The sequence below is a fragment of the Callospermophilus lateralis genome, chromosome 2 (assembly GCF_048772815.1).
Source record: "Callospermophilus lateralis isolate mCalLat2 chromosome 2, mCalLat2.hap1, whole genome shotgun sequence".
Lineage (NCBI taxonomy): Eukaryota > Metazoa > Chordata > Mammalia > Rodentia > Sciuridae > Callospermophilus > Callospermophilus lateralis.
Window position 1 is genome coordinate 36,460,267 of NC_135306.1, and position 22,473 is coordinate 36,482,739.

General features: G+C 37.2%; 1 protein-coding gene across 1 annotated transcript in view; it reads right to left on the bottom strand.

Annotated features, from left to right (window-relative positions):
- LOC143385719 (phospholipid-transporting ATPase FetA-like) overlaps positions 1-22,473 on the bottom strand; it is a 73,526-nt gene that overhangs the window by 13,894 nt on the left and 37,159 nt on the right. Inside the window, exons 11-17 of the mRNA XM_076841284.1 lie at positions 17,802-17,998; positions 15,131-15,339; positions 12,358-12,401; positions 9,216-9,372; positions 6,433-6,621; positions 4,895-5,010; positions 972-1,136 (exon numbers count right to left, since the gene is read on the bottom strand). Coding sequence (XP_076697399.1) covers positions 972-1,136; positions 4,895-5,010; positions 6,433-6,621; positions 9,216-9,372; positions 12,358-12,401; positions 15,131-15,339; positions 17,802-17,998 — 1,077 coding nt within the window. The remainder of the gene's footprint in view (positions 1-971; positions 1,137-4,894; positions 5,011-6,432; positions 6,622-9,215; positions 9,373-12,357; positions 12,402-15,130; positions 15,340-17,801; positions 17,999-22,473) is intronic.

Here is a 22,473-nt window from a genome sequence, read left to right on the forward strand (position 1 = left end):
TGACTGAGTTCAGGACTACCCCCAGCTCCAAGAGGTGGATTAACAAAGGTCATTCCCAGAAGATAGTTCTTCCTAAAAACTAATAAAATTATATTTATGTAGGGATTATTTTGCTACTTCTAAAAAACTTTGGGCATTAAACTTATTGTTTAATACCTAGTAATATTAACTAAAATGTACATATAACAATGGCTAGACAAACTGAACTAATCTAAGGGGCAAAAATCACTTCTCTCTGCATACTTCTCCTCCCCCCACTCACCATCAAGTGAACCTTCAACATAATATCTAAGATACCAAGTTTAACAATTAATTCCGTTCCCCTAAATGCTTGCCACCTTCTTTAGGTCTTCAGATCTCCTCTTCACAGTGAAGACTAACTTCCCTGTTTAAAACAGCAGCAATGCCTCTGCCCCTCCAAAACACACAACATGTGTTAATACTCCCTCTTCCTGGCTTTATTTTCCCTTGTAGCACTTTCACCATCTGACATACTAACTATATAGATGGCTTTTTGTCTGGTTTCTCTACTGTTATAGGCACAGAATTTGGTACATAGGAGACACTTAATAAATATATTGCATGAATGAATATTCTTGTCCTGATTATTCCATCAATTTGTTCTGAACTACTTAATCTGTGCATTAGTTGGATCTTGATCTTATAGATTACTTAGTTTTTGTGAGCAGCTCCAGGATAAGAAACAGTGCCAGAAAGAAAAAAAATTACAATCAGTGCACTTTTCACAATGGTTCAGAACCCCAGGACATACCTAATCAGCTTGGATTCCAATACCCAGTCTCCTTGACCCAAAACTGTGGGCTTTCCTGTTGAGCCTGCCTGTCTTTCCTCTCAGAGACAGCCTACACCTGTAGATACTCTGGATGCACTCTTAGAACCTTTGCTTAGTTTACTGGCTACCACCACCACCATCCTTGTTCCCAGTCTGTCCCCAATATCCTCACACTCACCATCAAGTCTTTCTCGATCTCTTCATAAACAACTGATAATTTAATTTCCCTATCTTTCATAGACAGACACGCCTCATTGTGCTTCTTTCTCCAGGTCTGGAAGAATTTATCATCCAACTCTCGGTAGGCCACCATGAGGGTGCGAAGACCTTCGCTGGCAAAATCCTGGAAGATATTTGTGTGTACCAAGTCTAGTCTAGGTTAATGCTGAGTTTAAAAAGTGAAAGACTGACCCCAGAAGCTCCATCTGCCTGCTAAGTAGGATTTAATGGTTAGTACCATGGGATTAGTGCTTAGTTTAAGCAAAAAGCCACTCTTGAACTTCCTCAGCAAAATGTCCCAAGGATGGGGCCAGCATAAACTAAAATATTGAGAATAGCTCTAAGAGAGAAGGTTCTAACCTTTAGCTCTAGTTTACCCAGAGTTAGCTATAATTTACTATGTGATTCTGGGGAAAACTAAGACTTCTAGTTTTTTTATAAAATTGGGATAATAATTCACCTTCTACAGAGAGGCTAGTAATGACTGTGGCATGAAAATGAAGGGAAAGCTGGGCATGGGGCACACACCTGAAATTCCTGCAGCTCAGGAGGCTGAGGCAGGAGGATCATGAGTTCAAAGCCAGCCTCAGCAACTTAGTGAGGCCCTAAGCAACTTATTAACACCTTGTATCAAAATAAAATTTCAAAAGGGCTAGGAATGTGACTCAGTGGCAGAGTACCTTTGGGTTCAATCTCTGGTAACAAAAAAAAAAAAGGAATAATAAAGTAAAAAGAAGGAGTTCTCATAAAAAACGATTAATGGTGTTACTGTTCTTTTTCAAGCATACATTCATTTTAATTTTTCTTTCTTCTTTCCTTCCTCCACCAAATACTCAATGGACATTTTACATAGCACATGCTTATGTATTTGTCTCCATCAGTTGATTAGCTACAGCCAGCTGTGTTAACAAGGCCACTGTTGAAATATTCTTAGGTGAGGTAGCATGTTTTTACTGTTTGGCCACTGTTATAGCCTGACTAAACATAGCTAAGCATCTGCAGGATGGTCATAAGGAAGGCTGGGTGAAAATATGGGTGGTTTAGGACAAAACTAATATACATGCAAGTGTGGGTTAGAAACAGATTTTTTGTAGGGAGAACTGCACATGAGCAATAATTCTAGATTATTGCCACTATAGTAAACTACAAAATAATTCATGTTGGCATTATAAAAGCAAAGAGAAACATAAATTTGAATTATAAGAATTTGAATTATAAGAATTCCATGTGTAATTCATGAGTGGTTGATTTGACTGTCAGGTGAAATTAATAAAAAGAAAAATATGTAAGGAATGTCAACTAGAAGATCTCAGGACACTTGTGTTTTTTTTTTGTTGTTGTTGTTTTGGTACTGGGGATTGAACCCAAGGGTACTTTACCACTGAGCTATATCCCTAGTCCTTTTCATTTTTTATTTTGAGATAGAGTCTTGCTAAGTTTCTGAGGGTCTCACTAAATTGTTGATGCTGGCTTTGAACTCGATATCTTCCTGTTTTAGCCACTGGAATTACAGGCATTCACCAGTGCATCCAGCTCAGGAAACTTCTTAAGAAGGATATGATAGTGGCAGAAACTGATTTTGTATTGGATAAGGATAAAAGCACTTGACAAGCTTAATAAAACACTGACAGATTCAGTAATCCATTCAACTAATAATTTAGCACCATGCTTTAACATTACCTTTTTTATACCTTTATTTTATTTACTTATTCTTATATGGTGCTGAGAATCAAATCCAGGGTCTTGCACATGCTAGGTGAGTGCTCTACTGCTGAGCCACAACCCCAGCCCAACATTATCTTTAATCCCTATATATATGTTTTTCTTCTCTCTTTGTACTGGGGTGAACAAACCAGGTCCTGGGGCCAAATATTGTCTGCCCCCTGTTTTTTGTTTGTTTGTTTTTGTTTTTTTCAGTTGTTGATGGACCTTTATTTTATTTATTTTTATGCGGTGCTGAGAATCAAACCCAGTGCCTTACACATGCTAGGCAAGTGCTCTACCACTGAGCCACAACCCCAGCCCTATAATCTATTTTTGTGTGATCTGTTTGCTGATCCCTGGCTTAGAGGCCCTGGAGCTGTGCTTCTGCATGAGTGGGTTATTGAAGCTTGACTCTTATAGGTTTGGTATTAGTGGTTAGTATAGTGTAGTCAGACCTCACTGTAAGTGTCTATTAAGTGTCTACGAAGCATGTCAAAATATCTAAAACGGTTTTATGAGTTAAGTCTATGCTTAACTTTCTGAGGAAATTCAATTTGATTGTTTTCCAAAATGGCTATGTCATTTTACTTTTCCATCAGTGATGTATAAAGTTTACAGTTTCTCTAAACCCTTGCCAACTCTTATTATTGTCTAGTCATCTTTTTTATTTTAGCCATTGTAGTGGGTATAAAGTGATATTTCATGTTTTTTATCTGCATTTCCTTAATGACTAAAGATGTTGAATGTCTTTTTTAAGTTTTTTTTTTAGTTGTTTTATTTATTTATATTTGGTGCTGAGAATCAAACCCAGTGCCTTACACATGCCGCTGAGCCACAACCCCAATACCCATTGAACATCTTTTAATATACTTATTGGATATCTTTTCTTTGACTTCTGGCTATATATTAATGTAGAGTCATCTTTAAATAGCCAAATCAAACAGAATTTTCTTCAATCTATTTATCTTATTTTATATATATAAATATAAATATATATTTATATATATTTTCCCCTAATTATATATATATTTATACATATATATAAATATATATTATTAGGGGAATAAGGAGAGAACAAAGGGCAGGATGGAGAGTGGTTCAGATTATATATATATATATATATATATTCAGATTATATATATATATATATATATATATATATATTCAGATTATATATATATTCCAAATATATATATTCAGATTATATATAATATATATTATAATATACATAATATAATATATATATAATCTGAAACACTCTTCATCCTGCTCTTTGTTCTCTCCTCATTCCCCTAATCTTTTGTACACCCATGCTTAGGTGTAGAGACCCCAGATGTATAGATCTGTTTTTCTTTTCTCATGCCAGCAGCTGGAACCAGTCTCTTTTTGATGTATACCAAATACTACAAGGGCAGAAGAAGAAGAAGATAGGGAGAAAGGATGTGCCCTTGGGGATTCTAATCCTGTAGACAACAGAGGGAGATATCAAATAGCCTCCTCAGAATCTTAGGCCAGGTACTTTCTGCTCCTGTTTTCATCATGGCCTGTGGATAAGGCCTCCCATATCAGCAGGTCCTCTTCTGAAACAAACACCAGGTTTGACCATGGGACCTCTTAAAGGAGGACTACTCAGGAATCACTGAACAATTCTGATTACTTTAAGTGTTCCCATAAATACAATTCTTGTCATGCCTATGGGGTGCTGTCCCACTCAAGCCTTTAACATAGAAGTTGGCAATATATGAGATAGTTTTAGTTTTCTACCAACTAAAGAGACCAGTATACACCTGTAGAATGAAACAGAGCTCCTGAGCTGAGAGAATAAAAACTATCCCTTGGCTCAGCAATGCCAAGGAAGCTGAAACTGCTATGTTCACTGTCCAGTATAGCCTAGCTACATCTACATACCACCTGGCTTTTGTTTCTATAAATTATAACCACTTCTGTGGGACTTGCAGAGAAGCAGTCTAGCTGCTGCTCCTCAGTTTGATCAGATGGCATAAAATTCATTTTTCATTGTTTGTCTATTTTTTATGCAGGTGGGTAGCTGAATCTGGCCAGCTGTGATCCAAGTAGATTCCTTGGCTGCTGGTAACAACAGAAATACATTGACATGGGGACACATTTGTGAACATGTGTCCAGATGCACCATTCCTCTCCTGAAGTCTAAAGACTTACATCCAAATGTTCCATGGTCACTTTATTAAGGGCTACACAGGAACGATGAAGCAGCTCACAGATGATGGTGTCTGCTCCCTTGCAGAACAATATTACCCGATTTTCAGGAGTCCGCACTAAAGATAAATAAAGCAAAACAACCATTTAAGCCTATTGTTATAAGAAATTATCTGGGCCACTGAGGATTGGCAAGAGGCTATTTCCCATGACATTTGTTTGTGTTGCCTTTGGAGGCTAAGAACTCAATGAGTGGTCACATAGGATAAATGATATGGTGAGGGCTAGTGAGAGCAACAAAGGCATCTATGGAAGGCGTTTAATATCACTTGTGGAAGACTCTGATGCAGAATGACATTTAGCTTATCAATTCCAAGTCTCAGACCAAAGCCCAACTTAGTAAGGACAAAAGATGAAAAATGACCTTCTTTCTCTTCAGTCTGAGGCCAAACTGATAGAGGAAGCCAGATAGTATAAATTTTCTCATACAATCATTTTTCAGTATCCTAGGGTATTGGATACCCCGCCCCATCCTTGTGGATACCAAAATCCACAGATGCTTGATTCCCTTATATAGAATAACATAATGCTTGCATATAACCTACAAACATACTCCTATATTTTATATATATATATTTTTTTTTTTTTTTTTTGGACAGGGAAGGTACTGGAGATTGAACTCAGGGGTACTCAACCACTGAGCCACATCCCCAGGCCTATTTTGTATTTTATTTAGAAACAGGGTCTAACTGAGTTGCTTAGTGCCTTGCTTTTTCTGAGGCTGGCTTTGAACTCTCGATCTTCCTGATCTTCCTGCCTCAGCCTCCCGGGGAAGCTGGGATTACAGGTGTGGGCCACCATTCCCAGCACCTGTATATTTAATCATCTCTAAATTATGATGCCTAATGCAATGTAAGTACTATATAAATAGTTATAATACTAAATTGTTTAGAGAATGTGACAAGAAAAAAAGTCTGTACATTTTCAGTACAGACAGAACTTGTTTTTTTTTCTTTCTTTTTGGTGTGGAGATTGATTCTCAGGCCTTATTCATGAAAAGCACACTAAGTTACCAATAAACTATGCCCCCAATCCAGATGCAACTTTTTTTTTCCAAATATTTTTAATCTATGGTTGTTTGAGTCTGATACAAAACCTAAGAGGGCTGACTGTATTATTTGCTTCCATTTCTTACACCATGTTCAGGCTTTATGAATTTATTCTATGTTCTTATTTGACTTTGAGGGTGCTGACAAGCCACTACTCAGAAACACTTGAGAAGGATTTATTAGTACATGGTAGTGAGCTCCCATACATGTATGAGAGAAAATTCGAAAGAGATAAGACAAAGTGGGAATGGATGTGTGTTTATATTTGAGGCACTATACCTGTGAGAAGACACATGAGTGGGAGAAGATATCTGTGTGTAGATGAAAGAGAAAGTCAATTGTGAATATGTATAAAGGAGAGAGAGAGAGAGAGAGAGCGAGCGAGAGAGTGAGAGAGCGAGCATGAGCGCGCTGATTAGAAGGGACACCCACCAATAACAGACATCCTCTTGCGCACATTGTTGAAGTCCAAAATAGCCAGCAGCTGATAGACTCTGGTTTTTCCCATTTCGACCACTGTGATAGTCTCAGACGTGCGGGAACGGAACACAAAGCCAAGGTTTCTGGCAGCAGTGACCAGGGCACCTTCATCTGGGGACTGAGCCTGGTACACCAGCTCACCTGACAGGAGAGAAGAGGGCAACTAGAGCCCACAGAGATGAGCTGCTGAAGTCCACCCAGAAGTGACACTGTCTTCCAAGTGGCTTAAATAAAGATGGAGCCCAGGAAGGGTACATCTTTCCTCAAAACTTCTTCACAAGTCTGGTGCTAAAAGGGTAGGTTGCATAAAACATGTCAATCTCTTTTCCTTTCCAATATTTCCAACTTGTTTCATAGACCTGAGTTAATATCACACAGGTAAATGATATTTGCAATGTATACAAACAAAACAGGCATTCCGTTCCAACTTTATGGGTAAAGATGGTTCAGAGAGCTTATTAAAAATGAGGTTCCTGGGCCCCACTCAAACGTACTGAATCCACAATCACAAAATTTGGAAGAAGGACCTAGGAAGTTGAATTTTTAATAAATCTCTTAGTGGATTCTCATGCATGTGGCATAAATTGCCGCAGAAGACTGGCCACACTTGGCTGAACACTGCTATGCAAGATAAAAAACAGATGATTTAGTAAGCAGTTTAAAATAAATGTGTAGATGCATATTATCACCTTTAACTCACCCTGAGAAGTTAAATGACTCACTCTGTTGAATCAGCTTTCAATCTGGTATTAATCAGGATATTTCTAGAACTCCTTTGTTAGACTATTATCACAACATGTATCTTTTTTTGGCTATTTCTCTTCTGAAGGTCAATTTGATTTTTAAAACAGGCATCATCAGAGTCTTATACTTGTGAACATGGAAGGTAAGGGGATAATTTTAGGTCAGACATAAGAAATATCTACTGGACAATTGAGGCCAAATATGCTTTAAATAATAGCATCTTGTTGCAATGGCAGACACAAAGAAACATGATGGGGAGGCTGCTATGGTCACAGGGCCAGGAGATAAGAAATTTGGATTCTTATCTCTACTCTTCAGGGTTTTTGTTGGTGGTGGTAGTGGGGATTGAATCTAGGGATGTCTTGCCAATGAGCTATATCCTCAGATCTTTTTTTGTTTTGAGACAGGGTCTCAGTAAGTTTCTTAGGGCCTCTCTATAGTTTGCTGAGGCTGGCTTTGAACCTGTGATCCTCCTTTGGCTTCCCAAGTCGCTGAGATTACAGGTGTGCACATGCCACTGCACCTGGTTTATCTCTAACCTTCTAAACTATAGGATTTTAGGCAAGTAACTTAATCTCTTTTTAAAAATCAATTTCTTCTTTTTTTTGTAATTGTTTTTGTAGTTGTAGATGGACAGCATGCCATTATTTTGTTTATTTTTATGTGGTGCTAAGGATTGACATGCTAGGCAAGTGTTCTGCCACTGAGGCACAACCCAAGCCCACAATCTCTTTCAACTTAAGTTTCCTTCTCAGTAAGATTGGGATCATGTTTTCTGTTCTGCCTCAGAACAATAACCTCAGAGGGTTATTGTAAAGATCATAGAAGATAAATGAAAGCTATTTATAACACTGTAAAGTAACATAAATATATGGCATTATTGGTGGTAATATTAAGAGACTATTGATTTTAAAGTACAGTATTCATTTGGTTGTGTACATTCGCTCTCTCTCTCTCTCTTTTTTAAGTATGGAGATTGAACCCAGGGGCACTTTACCACTGAGCCACATCCCAACCCCTTTTTCTATTTTTATTTTGAGACAGGATATTGCTGAGTTGCTGAGGATCTCACTAAGTTGCTGAGGCTGGCCTCAAACTTGGGATCCTCCTCCCAAGTCACTGGGATTATAAGTGAGTACCACCATACCCAGCTATATTTTTTTCTTGTTAAGAAAAAAAATCTTAATTTATAATCATTCATTTCTCACTCATTGTTTTTTGAAAAATTTTGGATAAATTAATCAATGATTTTGCTACATTTGGTTACTGAAATAACTAAGATAAACTAGATGTGGTAGTATACACATCTGCAATTGCAGCTACTGGTTAGGCTGAGGCAGAATGATAACATTCAACTGTCAGCCTGGGTAACAATATAGCAAGACCCTGTGTCAACAACAGCAGCCAAAAAAAAAAAAAAAAAAAAAAAAGAAAAAGAAAATAAGAGGACAACTAAACTCATTATTTAGTTTAGAAAGTCTTGTCAGAGATGGTAAGATTACTCTTGGGGACAATTCAGAAGTTCCATAAATGGCATTAAGTGTGAACCCTGTTCAATGACTGAATCTTTCTTTAAACCAAGAGGTATCCAAACTGAGCATGGTGGTGCACGCCTATAATCTCAGCAGCTCAGGAGGCTGAGGCAGGAGGATCACAAGTTCAAGGCCTGCCTCAGCAATTTAGCAATTTTGTCTCAAAATGAAAAATTTAAAAAAGGGCTGGGGATGTGGCTGAGTGGTTAAGCACCCCCGGGTTTAATCCCTGGTACCAAAGAAACAAACGAAAGTCCCCCAAAACCAAGAGGTGGTTTCTTATTTGAGTATCTCCCAGCTAATTACTTGTCTTGACTACATGTTCTATTGCAGGACAATACTCCCTGTTGGAAAGTTCTTTTTCAGATTAAGCCATACAAATCATATCAAACCACCTCACCTCCAACCCACCTACACTATGACACATTCTCAGTCCATGAAGCCTCAGGCCTCCCTCACCTTCTACTTTCTCTTGTGACATCACAGTATGACATAATGAGAGGGAGAGGAAAAACAAATGCACCCGGTAATCTCCTTTTTTTACTGCTTCCACCAAAGTCTTGTCATTAAATGGAAAGGCAGGACCGGCCAGCTTTTTGAAGTTATCTTTTTCTTTCTGGAACATATAAGCCAGAACAAAGCTGTCAATAGCTTCACATTTTATAGATCAACTTGGGGGTAGTTTCTGGAATGTGATGAGAACTCTTGAGAAGGGAAAAGCAAGATAAATACTATGCTGGTTTCTCAGGTACTTACAGCTCTCACCTGAACCATTCAGTTGCTTGGGCCACAAGAGATCCTTCCCACAGGAGACAAGCTGAGCACTACCTGGCAGACTCTTTTTTTAAAATTTTTTTTTATTTGCTGTTTTTAGATATACATGACAGTATATTTTGACATATTGTACATACATGGAGTACAACTCCAATCAGGATTCCATTCTTGTGGTTGTACATAATACACACTAGTCCATATATTCATTTAGGAGCAAAGGAAAGTTATTTCGGATTAATTCTGTCTTTCCTATTTATAACCCCTCCTCCCTTCCCTTCATTTCCCTTTATCTAATCCAATGAATCTATTCCTCCCCTCCCTACCCTCCCTTGTTGTGGGTTAGTATCCACATATCAGAGAGAACATTCAGCCTTTGGGTTTTTTTTTTTTTTTTTTTTTTTTGAGACTGGCTTATTTCACTTAGCATGATATTTTTCCAGTTCCATCTGTTTGAGAGCAAGTGCCATAATTTCATTTTTTATGGCTGAGTAATAATTCCATTATGTATATGAACCACATTTTCTTTATCCATTCATCTGGTTCCATAGCTTGGCTACTGTAAATTGAGCTGTTATAATTATGTGGCTGTATCACTGTCCTTTAAGTATAAACTGAGGAGTGGGCCATTGGATCAAATGGTGGTTCCATTAAAAGTTTTCTAAGGAATTTCCATACTGCTTTCTAAACTGGATGCACCAATTTGTAGTCCCACCAGCAATGCATCAGTGAACCTTTTCCCCCACATCCACACCAATGTATCCTTAGTAATTGCCATTCTGACTGGAGTGAGATGGAATCTCATTGTAGTAATGTAGTTTTAATTGGCATTTCTCTAATTGCTTCTTCTGTGCAGTGCCTATTCAGTTTCTTTGCCCATTTATTGATTGGGATATTTGTTTGATGTTGAGTTCTATGTATATCCTGGAGATTAATTAATGCTCTAGCTGAGGTGCAGAGAGCAAAGTTTTTCCCATAGGCTCTCTCTTCACGTCTTTGTTTCCTTTGTTGTGAAATTTTTTAGTTTTATACCATCCCATTTACTGATTCTTGATTTTACTTTTGGTGCTTTTGGAGTCTTGAGGAATGTTGAGCCAACATGATCGAGAGTTGGGCCTACATTTTCTTCTGGTGTGCATAGGGTCACTGGTCTAAGGCTTAGGTCCTTGGTCCATGAGTTGATTTTTGTGCAGGGTGAGAGGGGTTGAATTTCATTCTGCTATATATGGATTTCCAGTTTTTCCAGCACCACCTGTTGAAGAGGCTATCTTTTCTGCAATGTATGTTTATGGTGCCTTTGTCTAGGATGAAATAACTGTATGTGGTACGCCACCTGTGACACTACTGGAGTGGTCTTTTACTCAGTACTGACCCATGGGGACTTAGATCTCCCCTTGGGAACGATCCCCAGCATTCTCGTGTGTAGACTGCCCAAGGTGTGAGATTTCCGCCCTCACTCTACCAATGGGACAGCTCTCATAGCTCTGGACTTGGGCGTTTCCATTAGGCTTGGACAGCCCACCTCCTACCTTATTTGGCAAAAGAACATTCCATTGAATTCCTTTTGAAGCCCCCTTGTATAAATAAAGTGGGTTCTTGTGCTCTCTCTCTTTCCATGTGGAAGCTTGGCCCATAAGGTCATAGAGCAGTCCTGCCCTGGCTTTCTAAAAAATTACTTCCTATTGTCTGGTCTTTTCGCCGCCAGCCTTCACCACGCAGAGGAACTGTTTCCACTGCCTGAGCAGGATGTGAGCGACTGTATTTATGTGGGTTTGTCTCTGTGTCTTCTTTTCTGTTAATATAACTCTGTAGTATAATTTAAGGTCTGGTATTGTGATGCCTCCTGCTTTGCTTTTCTCACTAAGGATTGCTTTGGTTATTCTGGGCCTCTTATTATTCCAAATGAATTTCATTCTTGCTTTTTCTATTTCTGTGAAGAACATCATCAGAACCTTAATAGAAATTGCATTAAATCTGTATAGCACTTTTGGTAGTATGGCCATTTGACAATATTAATTCTGCTATCCAAGAACATGGGAGATCTTTCCATCTTCTAAAATCTTCTTCCATTTCTTTCTTTAATGTCCTGTAGTTTTCATTGTAGAGGTCTTTCACCTCTTTCATTAGATTGATTCCCAAGTTTTTAATTTTTTTTGAGGCATTATGAATGGGATAGTTTTCCTAAATTTCTCTTTCAGCTGCTTCGTCATTGGTATATAGGAACACAATTGATTTATGGGTGTTAATTTTATACCCTGCTACTTTGCTGAATTTGTTTATGAGTTCAAGAAGCTTTCTAATGGATTTTTTGTTTGTTTGTTTTCTCAATATAGAATCATGTCATCAGCAAATAGGGATAGTTTGAGCTCTTCTTTCCCTATCTGCGTTCCTGGATTGAACCCCACTTGATTGGTGTATTGTCTTTTTAATTTCTTTGTCTAATTGCTCTGGCTAGGGTTTTAAGGACTCTGTTGAATAGAAGTGGTGAAAGTGGGCATATTATGTGTCTTGTTCCAGTTTTAAGAGGGAATTCTTTCAATTTTCAACCATTTAGAATGATGTTGGCCTTGGGTTTAGCACATATAGCTTTTACAATGTTGATGTATGTTCCTACCATCCCTAGTTTTTCTAATGTTTTGAGCATGAATGGATGTTGAATTTTGTCAAGTGTTTTTTCTACTTCTATTTACATAAGGGTTTCTGATATTTTGAGGCTAGTAAAAGCTTTAATATTTCGGGGACTGAGTTCCCTTTGTATTAGAGATGCTTCCACATGGCACAGTCTCACCCAGCTCCCATATGCGTTTCCCAGAAAGCTATAATCACTCACCTCAGGTAGTGATTCCCTTAGTTCCTCCTTGTTACAGGAATTACCTATTGGTAAGCAAACAGAGTAGAGACTTGGCAAGGGGTTTAAAGGAGGGTTTAATTTTAATGGTGGTAAAATACATATAACAGAAAAGCTGCCATATTAACTGTAAAATTCAGTGGCATTAACTACATTTACAATGTTGCACAACTATTACCACTGTATATTTTCAATATTCCAAACAGAAACTTCCTATTCCTCCCATCCCTCTCTAGTAACCTCTATTCTACTTTCTATTTCTATGAATTTTCCAATTTTCTGTATTTCATAGAAGTAGAACTCTGCTTTTTATATTTGGCTTTTCACTTTGCATAATGTTTTTTTTATATCTGGCTTTTCACTTTGCATAATGTTTTTTTTTTATATCTGGCTTTTCACTTTGCATAATGTTTTCAAGGTTCATCTATGTTGTATATCATGTATCAAACTTTATTAATTTTTATGGCTGAAATAATATTCCTTTGAATTTATATACTTTTAAAAAATCCATTCATCTGTTAATGGCCACATGAATTATTTTCACCTTTGGGCTATTGAAAATAATGTTGCAATGACTATTTGTGTATATCTGTTTGAGTCCTTGTTTCATTTATGGGGGATACCTAGGAATGGAATTGCTGAGTCAATGATAATTTAAAGGAGTGTTTTTAAAAACATTTCTTTTGATTCTTCATCTTAGGTTTGTAGTCAAGCTGCCTCGAATCCCCTCAGGTCACCTAATCCTCAGTGCCCCTAGTAAGCTCCTTTCCCTAAACCAAAGACAAGAAGAAGTCTTCTGATTGGGCCCCACTCAGCTCTTTTCCCTTAAGACTCAAGGCCAGGCTAGAGGTTAGTCATTGTATCTTTTGAGAGACTTCCAAACTTAGGAAGCCACTCAATCAAAAAGTTACCTAGAAGAGGAGTGGAATTAATTACAGAGTGTTTAGGATTCTTGACCAGTGGATGGTACAGACAGATGAATGGAGGACAACCTGATGCCAAGTACAGAAATGATCCTTTCAACCTTACCCAGTGCATTCAGGAGGGGAAATGAGCCCGAGAATTATCATCCTCACCTAAATCAACTCATCAAAAAATTAGCCTTCAGAGTTTACACAAATAAAAGCTTGGTTTAAAATAGTAATAGAAAAATATCAGAATGTTCTTTTTTTAATTTAAAATTTTTTATTTTTTATTGAGGTGAAATCCACACAACATATAATGAACAGTTTTAAAGTGTACAGTTTAGGAGCATTTGATACATTCACAATGTTGTGTAGCTACCACCTCTCTGAAGTTCAAAACTTTTTCATCACTCCAGAAGACAATCCCATGTGCTCTAGCTTTTCAGGTGTGATTACCTCCTTCTGCTGTCTAGGGCAGGAGGCATGAATGTTCAACACACACATGAGGATTTAATTCTCACAAAAACAAGGTAATGTTTAAGGCATACAATAAATGAAGGACTAGCCATGGAAGACACTAATCAAACCGAACACCCTGTGATAGCTTCTTTCAGTACTGTTTGTGGGTTTATTTTGTTCTTTCTAGATATACATGATGATAGAGTGTATTTTGCACATTATTCATGTATAGAATAAGTATAACTTGTTCCAATTAGGATCCTGTTACTTTGGTGATATATGATGTGTATTCATATACAAGGATAAGAAAGATATGTGTGATTCATTTTCTCTTTTCTGTTCCCATCCTCTCTCCCTTCCCTTCATTCCCCTTTGTTTATTTGTTGATCTAAAGGGGAATCAGGATTACAGGCTTCAATACCATACTGTTTTATCTGATTTTTATTTATTTATTTATTTTATGGTCAGTATAACTAGTTTACTCTTAAATTTTCTTTTAAATTTATTTATTTGTTCTAATTAGTTATTTATGGTTATTTTTAATTGACAATTATTTAGGTATATTTATGGATAAAATGTGATGTTTTCATATATGTATACACTGTGAAATGATTGTCAAGTTAATTAACATGTCTATTTAATTATCACTTCCTATGTAATAATATTTGAAATATATTCTTTTAGCAATTTTGAAATATACAATATACTATTGCTAATTATAGTCATTGTGCTCTGCAGTAGATCTCAAAAACTTATTCTTCCTATCTCACTGAAAATTTGTAGCCATTAACCAACACCCACCTGATTTAATAGCCAATGAACTGAGTATATTGTTTTCCCTCAGTACGTTGTGAATTCCTTGAGGACAGAGACTAAGTCTCGAACATTTTGGTATTCTCAGTGTCCACACAACGGACTCCATCTACAAGGTACTAAATTTGCACTTTTTGGTTGGAACTGAGTGGGCTGGGTGTTTTTTGCTTAGTTAATAGAAAGGACTATGAGAATAGTAGGTAAATGTGAATTTCAGAAGCTCATAGATTTAAAGCTAGTTTACTCTTTTCCCCCCACCATGGGAGAAAAACATGATACATTTATTTGATAATAGTTTTATATGGTAAAGACACTCTCAGATCAAAAATCCAAGACCCTGGATGAATAATTAAGGATCTGAATTAATGGCAATAGATTTGAGTGGGGAAACCTAGCAAGGTCTGTCTGTTCAGATTCTTCCTGGCTACTCAGTTGTGGCCTTTCTTCCACCTGGGTGTAGTATAGGATCCCTCTGGAATAAGGGTCTTAATTTTTTTATGGTCAGTATAACTAGTTTATTCTTAAATTAGCAAAGCAGAATTTTTCTAGGACTCAGGAAAGCAGGAAGGCATACATACCATAGACCTTTCCATTGATAGAACACTTGTTGAAAATCATGATGTTCTGAGTCAATGTCCCTGTTTTATCAGAGAACAAATATTTGACCTGGCCAAGCTCCTCATTTAGTGTGGTAGTGCGCGCCTGTGCTGGGGTGTTCTTTGGTTGATAAAACATATTCCGATCCCAATTGATATAAAAACTGTTGCCTAGTCTTATTATTTCAACACTAAGGAGAAAGCAAGAAAAGAAAGGTCTTGGTCAGAGCATGACAAATACATTATCTTGGTTTCTTCTTACTGGTCCCTTGGCAGGTCAGGAGCCAGCATCTGAAAATCAGAGCATCTTCTCTAGGAACCTGCCCTCCTGAAGGAACTTTCTTAGCAGGCAGCACATCAAAACTGACCTTGAGGGCTGAGGTGGCTGCTCAATGGTAGAGTGCTGGTCTAGCATGTGTGAGGCAATGGGTTCAATCCTCAGCACCACATAAAAATAAAGATATTGTATCCACCTACAACTAAAAAATAAATATTAAAAAAAACTGACCTTGACTATCACCATGAAAGGCTTTGCCACCTAGATCCAGATATACCTGATTAACTTGTCTGAGTTGCACTCCCCTTTCACTTTTTCTAAAATGCATCTAGGAAAAGTCACAAATTTTTAACTTTTGGAATATTATTTGACTTATAAAAGGCTATGTTGACCTAATTAAAAGATTAATTCTGCTATATTGTGGAGAAGGGAGAGAAACCTGTCATACTCAGAGTTTCATTGTTTCAGAAGAAAAGAAGAAGCTGTGAAAACCAGAAATGGCTTATGAGCTGACCTGAAAAATTCCTAGGCAGTCAGCCTGCCTGTGGGGTGCCTTTTCCCTAATGGCCTCTCTGTTTCTATCAAGTTCCATGTTGCCTTTGTCACATTTGCTCTTCTGCTGCAAATAACATGCATTATAGATATTTTATGGTCAATAACATTTTCATTTTAAAACTATGAAGATTTTTAAGGGACCTCCTTCTTGTCATCATTCATACTTAATGTATGTTACACAGATTTATCAGTAACCCCTGTCTGAGACAGCAGCAGTCTTTTTCTTTGAGCTGAAGAAAGAATTATTCAAATTCTCATGGGTGACTCTTTATTGATGATCCTCATACTTGACCCCTTCTAGGCTTTTACCAGCCACATCAGTCTTTCTAAACCCGAACATTTAATCACATTCTTTCTTTCATTATAAAAATCTTGGCTGGGGCCTTACTGCTCTTAGGATAAAATTCAAACTCTTTGATCTGGAATTTAAGGCTTTTCTGGATCTGACTTGAAATTATCAATCGATACCTTAGTTTAGCTTTTAAAAACCTCTACACCTTTTGTACATGCTGAAGTTTCTGCTTGCAATGTTCTTTATCTGTTTTTCCAAATATCAGTTTGATTATTACTTTTTCTGAAAACCTTCCTCACCTCTACAGATAGAATTTATCTATTCCTTCTCAATGCTCCTATAGCACTTAAATATTTCAGTTCCATCATTTTTTTCATATTATACCATAATTCTTTATTTATGTGTGTGTTTCCATGGCTACACTGCAAGCTCTAGGGAAAGGGATGGCTCCTTATTCATTTTTCTAGCTCTAATACCTAGTATATTGCTTGGCACATAGTAGGTGTTCAATAAATATTTATTAAACAAGGCAATGCTTTTGGAGGCTGGGATGTCATACTGACGGCCTTAGGAAAGGAGGAAACTAAAACACATTTGGGTCTCTGTATGTGCAAAGGAATGCTTAACTCAGAAAAGTAATACCAAAGTATGGTGAAGACTTGTTTCATCTAGTTCAAATTTTTGTCCAAGGTGCTTATTAAAAAAGGGAAGAGGGGCTGGGATTGTGGCTCAGTCATAGTAAAGTGCTCACCTAGCATGTGTGGGGCCCTGGGTTCGATCCTCAGGGCCACATAAAAAGAAATGAATGGAACAAAGGTATTGTGTCCAACTACAACTAAAAAAAAAATAAATATGTATTTTTTTTAAAAAAGGGGAGGAGAGCTGGGGTTGTGGCTCAGTGGTAGAGTGTTTGCCTAGCATGTGTGAAGCCTTGAGTTCAAGTCTCAGCACCACGTACCAATAAATAAAATAAAGGTCTATTGAGAACTAAAAAACTATTAAAAGAAAAAAAAAGGGGGGGGGGAGGAAACACCTTTCCTCTTCTCCAACTTTTAGGGACTGAACTTAGATCATAACCACACCTATCTACCATTTGCCATCTTGTTTCTATGGGAAAATATATTCTTGAGTACTAAGTGACTGATATATGAATGAATGTTTAGATTCTATCTCATTGGTAATAGACACTGCCTGGCCTGGCTTCAGCATCACAAAATTTGTGTCTTTTTTTCAAATTGTTTCGTGTGTTTGTGTGTCTTTTTTAGTCACTCGCAGCTTATTTGAGGGCAGAGATGGTTTTCTTTTTGTACAGACTATGTAGTATCTAGCTTAGTATTCTAGACATGGAAGGCATTTATGTACACTCCATATATCTCTCAGAATGTTTTATATACCATGCATGTGGAAAGTAAAGAGTAAACAGCATGTAGTATATTCTTTCTATAAGTTCATGCTCTAGTTGGAGAATTAAGCAGGAAGTATGAAGTCAACCTCTTTCCCTATAACCCCAAATGATCAAAGACACCTACCTTACATAAAGAGAAATGGGCACCATGGTGTTGAGAATAATGAAGTAGGACCAGAAAGTGAACATGGCAGAGATAACTGATGAAGAGATATAACTTTCCCATGGCATAAAAATCTGGAAGTGGTAGCCTTTCTTGATCTCCCAAATACCATGCCCGATTGCTAGGATAATACACATGACACCTAAAATCAGGAAAATCTATATAACAAAAGAAAATAAAAGAGATGAATTAAATGAACATTTCATCCAAGGTATATGCTGCTTCAGTTCAAACTTATGGAGCCTTATCTTTCAGTAAAATGTCTCTTTCCTTATAGGACAAGGAAGACCCTACAGTTCATAGGCCCCAGGCATTAGTACACAAGACAGAAAAGAAAGTCCAGCATGAACTATCCTTGGGGTTTTGAAACTAAATTATATCAAGTACTACTTAATTTCTTTCTTCAATGTTCTATAGTTTTGATTGTGGAGGTTTTTTACCTCCTTCTTTAGATTTATTCTTAGGTATTTTATTTTATTTTTGAAATAAAAGAAAGCTATTGTGAATGGAATTATTTTCCTGACTTCTTTCTGAGCAGATTCATTGTTGATATATGGAAAAGCTATTAATTTGCATGTCGATTTTGTAACTGGCTAGTTTGCTGAATTTGTTTATTAGCTCTAACAGTCTTTTGGTGAGAGTTTTGGATCTTCTAAGTATGGGATCATATCATCTGAAAACAATGTTAATTTGACTTCTTTTAAAGAAGAATGTTTTGTAGATCATTTTTTGTGAGTGTGTTAGTTTTAAGTCATTTGCATTTAAAATCAATACTTTTTAATGGAAACAATTTGACTAAAAATGTATCACAGAATTTTGAGATCCTTAAAACAAAGTTTAATGAGAAAAAATCCCTCAAGACTTTTTTTTTGGGGGCGGTCAGCACTGAGAATTGAACTTGGGTGTTCTACCACTGAGCTACATCCCCAGACCTTTTTATCTTTTAATTTTGAGATAGGATCTTGCTAAGTTGTCTAGGCTAGCCTAGAACTTGAACTTGTGATCTTCCTGCCTCAGCTGCCCGAATACCCTGAGTTGCTGGGATTACAGACATGTGCCAACATTCCCAGCTCATGCCCTTTATTTAAAATTATTTAACATTTAATTGTTAATGAACATGAACACACATGCAAAAATCATATAGTTGGGCACAGTGGTGCATGCCTGTAATCCCCGCTACTTGGGAGGTTGAGGTAGGAGGCTCCCAAGTTCAAGGCCAGCCTCAGAAACTCAGTGAGACCCTGTCTCAAAAAAACAAAACAAAAAAAGGGCTAGGGATGTAGTTTTGTTGTAGTATCCCTCCACAAAAAGAAATCACAAACATGTAAGTTGATAAATTTTCCCAAAGTCATCACACTAATTAAACTAACAATCAGATGACATTTCCAGCATCCAGAACCCACTGTATGTCCCTCTTCTAGTCACTATCCCCCTAAATTTGTACATACTTAAAGAATACAACTTGATATATAGGTACATAAGTATATATGTACATAATGTATATATACACACACACACACATATACACATATGCCTATGAAACCTTTACCCAACTCAAGGTAACAAAATACTGGCTAGTTTCCTGTGCCCTTTTATAATTCTTCCTTCCCACTCTTCTCTTCCTCTGATCCCCATACAACTTTAGATCAGTTTGGTTCTTTTTTTTTTTTTTTGGCGGGAGGGCGGGTACTGGGTATTGATTCTAGGGGCTCTTTACCACTTTTTACTTTTTGAGGCAGGGGCTCATTAAGTTGCTTAGGGCATTACTAATTTGCTAAGGCTGGCCTCAACTTGTGATTCTTCTGCCTCAGTCTCTCAAGTCACTGGGATTACAGGCATGTGCCACAACACCCAGCTCAGTTTTCTTTTTTAAGAATTTCATGTAAATGGAATCATATTAGCATGGCACTCTTTTTATTGGTCTGACTTCTTTTCACTCAGCAAAATGATTTTGGGATTCATCTATATTTTTGCATCTATCAATGGTTCATTTATATTGCTGAATAGTATTATTTTGTATAGCTAATGCACAATTTGTGTACTAATTTGCCTTTTATGGAACATTGGGGTTGTTTCCAGTTTTTGGCTATTACAAATAAAGCTGCAGTGAACACTTCTGAATAATCTTTTCGAAGACATAAGTTTTCATTTCCTTTGGAAATAACTTGGAGTGGAGTTAGTAAATCCTACAGTAAATTAATGTTTGACTTTTTAAGATACTGCCAAATGTTTTACTGTGCTTATACCACTTTACATCTCACCAGTACTGTATGCTCACATGCCTATAGAGAAGACATGCATGATATTATGTGAATGACCTCTAAGTCTACCCAGTGGTCTTCAAAGTGGTGATTCTGATCACAGGTTTAGATAGTTCAAGGCAACCCATTGGTAGATGATCAGAGGTCCTATCTGTGTACCACTGATGAGGAAATCTTTGAAGATAAGAATAGCAAGGGAGGTTGAAATAGAAACAGGTCTGACTAGGACAATTCTTAGAAACTGAGATTTTTTTTAAAAAACCTTTAATTGTGAAAAATTTCAAACATACATTAAAGTATATAAATAGTCAATGTACCCATGTGCCCAGAAGGCTTCTCTGAAATGTTGGAAAAGATGCAAGCCATGCAGACTTGAGGGCAGACGTTGCCAGCAAGGGTAAGCATCCTAAGGCAGGAACAAGTTTGCTCTCTCACTTGATTTGTTGTTTAATTGGAGATATATATATATATATATATATATATATATATATATATATATATATATATGTCAAATATCTAAGTCAAAGTCATTTTCACTAAGAACTGTGAAGGAATGTACCCTACTAGTTTCTAGGACCCAGTGCTGCAAGAGAAGTCCCATGCCAATCTGGTTTTCTCTCTCTCCTCTCTCCTCTCTCTCTCTCTCTCTCTCTCTCTCTCTCTTTCTCTCCCCCCCCCTCCGCCTCGTCCCCCTCTTTTTGTCACCATCTTATTTCTTATCCCTATGAAAACATATGAGGGAGTCCTCCTTGCCCAACTCTTCTGTTTGGTCCTCTGTTAAAACAAACAAATCCTCTCATATTTTCTATCTCTTTGTCTCTTTGTTTTATGGTTCAGGGCAGTTTCCTGGCTCAATTTTAGCATGTTTTCTGGCTTTTTAACATTAATACTCTTGTTTTTACTTTCTAAAATTCCTTTTTATAATTTCTTTTCTTTTAATCTTCCTTTTTTTTTCTCCAAGCAACTTATTATTTCTTGTATGCAACTGCTGCTTCTCTCTAAAAATAGTCCAAAAATTTTTGGAAAGTTCTTCTCCTTGAATTATAATCTGTTTATTCCAGGGTCAGTTATTGGACCCTTATTCTTCTTTTTGTGCTACCAGGTTCCTCCAGTCCACTTAAAAATATGAACAAAAGTTCATAGTTTGGGGGCTGGGATTGTGGCTCAGTGGTACAGCGCTTGCCTAGCTCGTGCTAGGCGCTGGGTTCAATCCTCAGCACCACATAAAAATAAATAAATAAAGATAAAGAATTAAAAAAATAGTTTGATCATTATAGGTTTCTGGTGTAGGTTTTGCTTTCTTTGGTAAACTTTGTCTCCCTAGTAGGGCATTCTCCTGAATGGAGAACCATGAATAGGAAGATAGAACATATTGTTCCTAGGTACACAGGGAACTTTTAGGCACATTTGAACCTCCCTGATTTAAAATTAAGTGGGTTTTACTCTGAAGTATTGACACACTAGAAGCCGTAGTCCTTGGGATGTGGCTCAGGGATACAAGCAATTGCCTAGCACATGCAGGGCCCTGAGATCTCCAGTAGCACCAGACATAAAAAAACAAAAACAAGGCCTGGGGCTGCAGCTCAGTGGTAGAGCACATGCCTAGCATGTGTGAAGCACTGGGTTTGATCCTCAGCACCAGAAAATAAATATATAAAATAAAAGTATTGTGTCTATCTATAACTAAAAACAAACAAAAAACAAAATCTCTAGCCCTCTTCAGATAGGTTGTTAAATTTCTTTCAAAAACAGTTTTCTATTTTAGGACTAGGAGGCAAATATATTTGTTTATGTAGGTGGTAGGAAGTTACAACTGTTGCCCATGTTTTGTTTTTTTGTTTTTTGTACTGGAGATTGAACCCAAGGGCACTTTACCACTAATCCATATCCCTGACCCTTTTGTTTTTTATTTTGATACAGGGTCTCACTAAGTTGCTTAGGGCCTTGCTAATTTGCTGAGGCTGGCATTGAATTTATGTCTCCCAAGCCACTGGGATTGAAGGCATGCACCACCACACCTGGCTGTTGCTCATGTTGTTTTATGGATAGTTTTAAAATTAATTACTCTAATTATTGCTCTGCATCCCACACTGCTCTCCATTCCTGCTGATTCCAGCTTGGAGCCACTCTTAAGTGCTACCAAGAAGAATGTATTTCTATGGAAGCATTCCCTACTCTGCTTTATAATCTATTTGCATGCCAAAATCATCTCAGGTCTGCTGATAGGTCTTCATTCTGTGTCCCAGATGTTAGGTATTTATTTTCCATTGTATTTCTTTCCAGTCATTTTATTTAACTTGAATGGGAAGTCTTCACATCCTTCTTCAACTGGATGCCTTGAAGTGAACTCACTACCCCAGAAAACATCCCAT